Source organism: Gadus chalcogrammus, chromosome 19, assembly GCF_026213295.1.
Source record: "Gadus chalcogrammus isolate NIFS_2021 chromosome 19, NIFS_Gcha_1.0, whole genome shotgun sequence".
In the NCBI taxonomy this organism is placed as follows: Eukaryota; Metazoa; Chordata; class Actinopteri; order Gadiformes; family Gadidae; genus Gadus; species Gadus chalcogrammus.
In genome coordinates, this window is record NC_079430.1 from 12,538,478 (window position 1) to 12,543,477 (window position 5,000).

Sequence of the window (5,000 nt, forward strand, 5' to 3'; positions counted from 1 at the left end):
TCTCTCTCTCTCTCTCTTTCTCTTTCTCTAACATGCTGAGTGGTTCAGAATCAGCGTTCCATTGCGGAGCAGCAAACTGTGGTCATAACTTTCAGGATTTTTTTCTATTGTCTCCGTGGTTATCACGATAATTATGGGATGTGCTGACAGCCTAAGAGTGAGAACACCTGCTCAGCAGTAAATCTTACAGCCGAAATATGGCTGTAGTGCTGGAGGCAGCCACAGGGGTCAGTGTTGACTAAAGAGACGATCTGAAATGGTTCTAGGGGAAGTACCACCGTAGAGCAACAGGGGTCGCAGTACACCGTATTATTTGAGTTGATTGTAATAATAACATTAATTAATATGCCACTTAAACATCATATAATGATGTTTGAGTGTTGAATTATTAAGTAACATTTATTTTTTAATGCATTATCTGGAGTTATCATAACTTCATTTATTGTTATCAAAGACTTATCTAATATAAATCCTTTTTCAGTCAACTGGGGCAATTCTGAATATAGAGACTTATAATGTCTTTGAATCTGATCTGTGTGCGTGCGTCTGTGTGCATGCGTCTGTGTGCGTGTCTGCATGCATTCAAGCTTGTGCATGTACCTATGTATATGCATGTGTGTGTGTGTGTGTGTGTGTGTGTGTGTGTGTGTGTGTGTGTGAGTGCACATGTACATGTGTGTGAGTGTGTGTCTCGGTGTACACATGTACATGTGTGCGTGGGTGTGCGTGTGCGTGTGCCTACACATGTACATGTGTTAGTGTGTGTGTGTGTGTGTGTGTGTGTGTGTGTGTGTGTGTGTGTGTGTGTGTGTGTGTGTGTGTGTGTGTGTGTGTGTGTGTGTGTGTGTGTGTGTGCGTCCACTCACTCTTGTGTCTGAGCGAGGGCGAGGCGCAGGGGGAGGGGACGGAGGTGCGGGGGGCGGGGACTGGGCACCTCCTGATTGGCTCGTCCAGGTAAACACACTGGCGGTGCTCCTCCTCCTCCATCAGGTACTCTGGAGGGACGGGGTTGAAACACCTTCAACACGCTACATCGTCATGCTAGGATGATGCTAACATCATCATGCCAAGATGTTCCTAACATCATCATGCTAAACTGACGCTAACACCATCATGCTATACTGATGCGAACATCATCATGCTAAGATGTTCATAACATCATCATGCTAACATGATGCCAACATAAGTGCATATGCAAATAACAACAGATAACTTAAATGGCGTATAAAACAATGGACCTTCTCATGAGAGCAGGAAATCATTCACCTCACCCCCAAAAAATAGTGTGTGTGTGTGTGTGTGTGTGTGTGTGTGTGTGTGTGTGTGTGTGTGTGTGTGTGTGTGTGTGTGTGTGTGTGTGTGTGTGTGTGTGTGTGTGTGTGTGTGTGTGTGTGTTTTTGTGTGTGTTTCTGTTTGAGAATGTGTGTGCGTGTGCGTGTTCCCTGACAGCGTTATTATCTGTAGTTAAATAGAGAGCAATCATAGTGCCAATTTCCCATAAAGAGCAGCGTTTGAATATGAAATATTAAAACCCTGTTAGCTGCGAGGTCTGTCTGCTGTCAGTGTTGTACCGTATCTCAATGAACTGTGGATGAGGCTGTAATAGAGAGATTAATCACAAGTGATGAATCAAATATTCTGGTCATCACCGTGGAAACCCATGAGCCTTCTGGCCAGTACCGGCGGGAACAAGTCTTTTCCTGTGGATGCGTGTGTGTGTGTATGTGTGTGTGTGTGTGTGTGGGGGGGGGGGGTTTGTGTGTGCAATTGTATATGTGTGTGTGCGTGTGCACGTGCGTTTGTGTTTGGGAGAGAGGACACAGCTGTGACCTAGTGAATGGATCAGCTGCATACCATTTCCTCTTTGAAACTAGACCAAAACACACACACACACACACACACACACACACACACACACACACACACACACACACACACACACACACACACACACACACACACACACACACACACACACACACACACACAAAAGCCTTTCAGCTCAAGTTCTCTGGATGCCAAAACAATGATTCCTTATAGAATTTCTTCTTGCTTCATCCCATTTGCAAATAAAAATAAAATCTGAACATGAACATTTATAAAAATAACTGAGTATGGAACATCGTTGTTCAACAACAGGCTGTACACACTAGAATCCGTTTTTTTCCTGCTCTGTTTACCAGAACCTCCTGACATCACAGCATCCTCCTGTAAAAGTGGTTTTGTGTAAAAGTGTAATGAGCAATTACACCTTGATTGCTGAGTAGAGCTATTTTTACGTTTATCACTCCAGTGTGGTCACCAGAGCTAAACGTGTCATTTACAGCTGCTGGCCTACGAAGCTCAGACATGCTCGAATCCTCCCCCCGCTAGTCAGAACACAACTAGTAACTGCAGTGCCTTTCCTCCCTCCCTCCCCTCTCTCCCCCTCTTCCTCTCTTCCTCCCTCCCTCCCTACTCTCTCCCCCTCTTCCACTCTCCCTACTCTCTCTCTCTCCTAGTTCTGTGTGTGTGTGTGTGTGTGTGTGTGTGTGTGTGTGTGTGTGTGTGTGTGTGTGTGTGTGTGTGTGTGTGTGTGTGTGTGTGTGTGTGTGTGTGTGTGTGTGTGTGTGTGTGTGTGTGTGTGTGTGTGTGTGTGTGTGTGTGCCTTTGCGTGCGTTACCCACCCTGTATGAGCGCGGTGATCTGCTGGGACTGCTGGGCCGGATGCTCTCTCAGGATCTCCAGGGCCGTCCTTCCTTGGAAGTCACACAGGTTGGCATCGATTCCTGTAGCACATACACACAGCAGGTCAAAGGTCAGAGCCACACAGTGTACACACTGTACACACAAACGCTGTACACAAACCAACACAGAGATGTTTGTGCACTGGGGCTGGTTTTCCCACTGAAGGAATGTGTTGTGGTGCGTTGCTGCAGGAATGGAGTTAGACTTTAGAATATATATAGAAATGAAAGCAGTAGATAATGGTTTATTTCCATATATTTTTCATTAGGGGTTGGAGAAAGAGAGAGCGAAAGCTAGAGAGAGAGAGAATAAAGGGAGATATAGGTAAGAGAGGAGAGAAAGGGGCAATAGCCGAGGGAGAGAGAAGGGGGAGGAGAGGATACAGAGTGGGTGAGGGGGAAACAGAGATGGGGGAGGAGAGGAGAGTAGATGGAGACAAATGAGATGGAGACAAATGAGAGGGTTGGAGATGACAGGGAAGAGGGAAATGGTGGATGAAGAGAGAAATAGGAAAGAGGGAGAGGGGAAGGGGGAGAAGATTGTGAACACACACACACACACACACACACACGCATTCAGACACACACACACACACACACACACACACACACACACACACACACACACACACACACACACACACACACACACACACACACACACACACGTGGGGTGAGGGGGCAGTGGATCCGGTGGGCGCCAGCAGGAAGTGGTGCAGGAGAGGACAGGAAACAGGAAGTGATGCTGGGAAGTAAGGGGTGGGATCCTATCTGTCCTCTGATAGGTCAGAGCTCAATATGTCCCAATTTTTAAATAGATTATACTATAAACTTTAAATTATAGTAACGTATGGACCCTCAAACGCAAAGCAGTATATAATATGAATGATATGATGGCAAGATCTTACAATTGAGCTGTACTGGGACAGTTCTATAAATGTATGACATTCAAATCCTATGTAATCCTAAAACCTGGGACCTGTTTGACCCCATGTGACCTTTGGTGAAACAAGAGGAGAACGGACTAGATCGGTTTCTCTGCACAAAGTAATGTTGAAACTCGAGAGGAATATTTATTAGAATACAATCTCACACACACACACACACACACACACACACACACACACACACACACACACACACACACACACACACACACACACACACACACACACACACACACACACACACGACAAATACACACACACATGCGTACATCCACATAAACACAAACCCGTAGATGCAGGCACAAACACGCACACAGACACATCGACCAGAGAGTGTCACTTATTGATCAGGACAGGAACAGCCGGTCGTTTCCACTCTAGTAACCAGCGTGACCCTTCGAACCCTTGGTGTGCGGCGCTGATGACATCATTAAGCCGAGACAAGAGATCATTTTTGGCATTCGATGAATCCCCCCCCAGTGCCCCACTAGAACCTGGTGGATTGGACCTGAGACCCTCTGAACCCACCTGAGACCCTCTGAACCCACCTGAGACCCTCAGAACCCACCTGAGACCCTCAGAACCCACCTGAGACCCTCTGAACCCACCTGAGACCCTCAGAACCCACCTGAGACCCTCAGAACCCACCTGAGACCCTCTGTACACACCTGAGACCCTCAGAACCCACCTGAGACCCTCTGAACCCACCTGAGACCCTCTGAACCCACCTGAGACCCTCTGAACCCACCTGAGACCCTCAGAACCCACCTGAGACCCTCTGAACCCACCTGAGACCCTCTGAACCCACCTGAGACCCTCAGAACCCACCTGAGACCCTCTGAACCCACCTGAGACCCCCAGAACCCACCTGAGCCGAGCAGCAGGCGGACCACGTCCATCTTCCCGAACAGAGCGGCCTCGTGGAGGGCGGAGCCGTTCTCCGTCTGAAAAACACAGAGGGTCACTTCCCGTCCTGGAAACCTTTTAAAGGCTGGGTGAACCTTCATTAAAGGCCTGGGGTATACATTCACGGGCCGTACGGAAGGCAGAAAGAAACAAAGAACTACTAGGGAGCACGCAAGCAGCTAGTAGCTAGTGGCTAGCGGATGGCGGCTAACAGCTAGAGCTACGAGCTGCCAGGGAGTCATCAACTTAGGTCCACGACAGTAGAGCAAAATAGAATAAAAGATTAAGGAAAATAACAAAACCAAACAGTGTACTATTTTCACATGAAGCAACTACTACTTTGTGTGCGTGTGTGTGTTTGTGTGTGTGTGTGTGTGTGTGTGTGTGTGTGTGTGTGTGTGTGTGTGTGTGTGTGTTTGTG

General features: G+C 47.5%; 1 protein-coding gene across 1 annotated transcript in view; it reads right to left on the minus strand.

The window, feature by feature from the left end:
• The window catches only part of anks1b (ankyrin repeat and sterile alpha motif domain containing 1B), a 55,995-nt gene extending 51,315 nt beyond the window's left edge, over positions 1-4,680 (minus strand). Inside the window, exons 1-3 of the mRNA XM_056579009.1 lie at positions 4,542-4,680; positions 2,667-2,768; positions 867-995 (exon numbers count right to left, since the gene is read on the minus strand). Of these exons, the coding sequence (XP_056434984.1) occupies positions 867-995; positions 2,667-2,768; positions 4,542-4,680 (370 nt within the window). The remainder of the gene's footprint in view (positions 1-866; positions 996-2,666; positions 2,769-4,541) is intronic.
• Between the last annotated feature and the right edge of the window lie 320 nt (positions 4,681-5,000).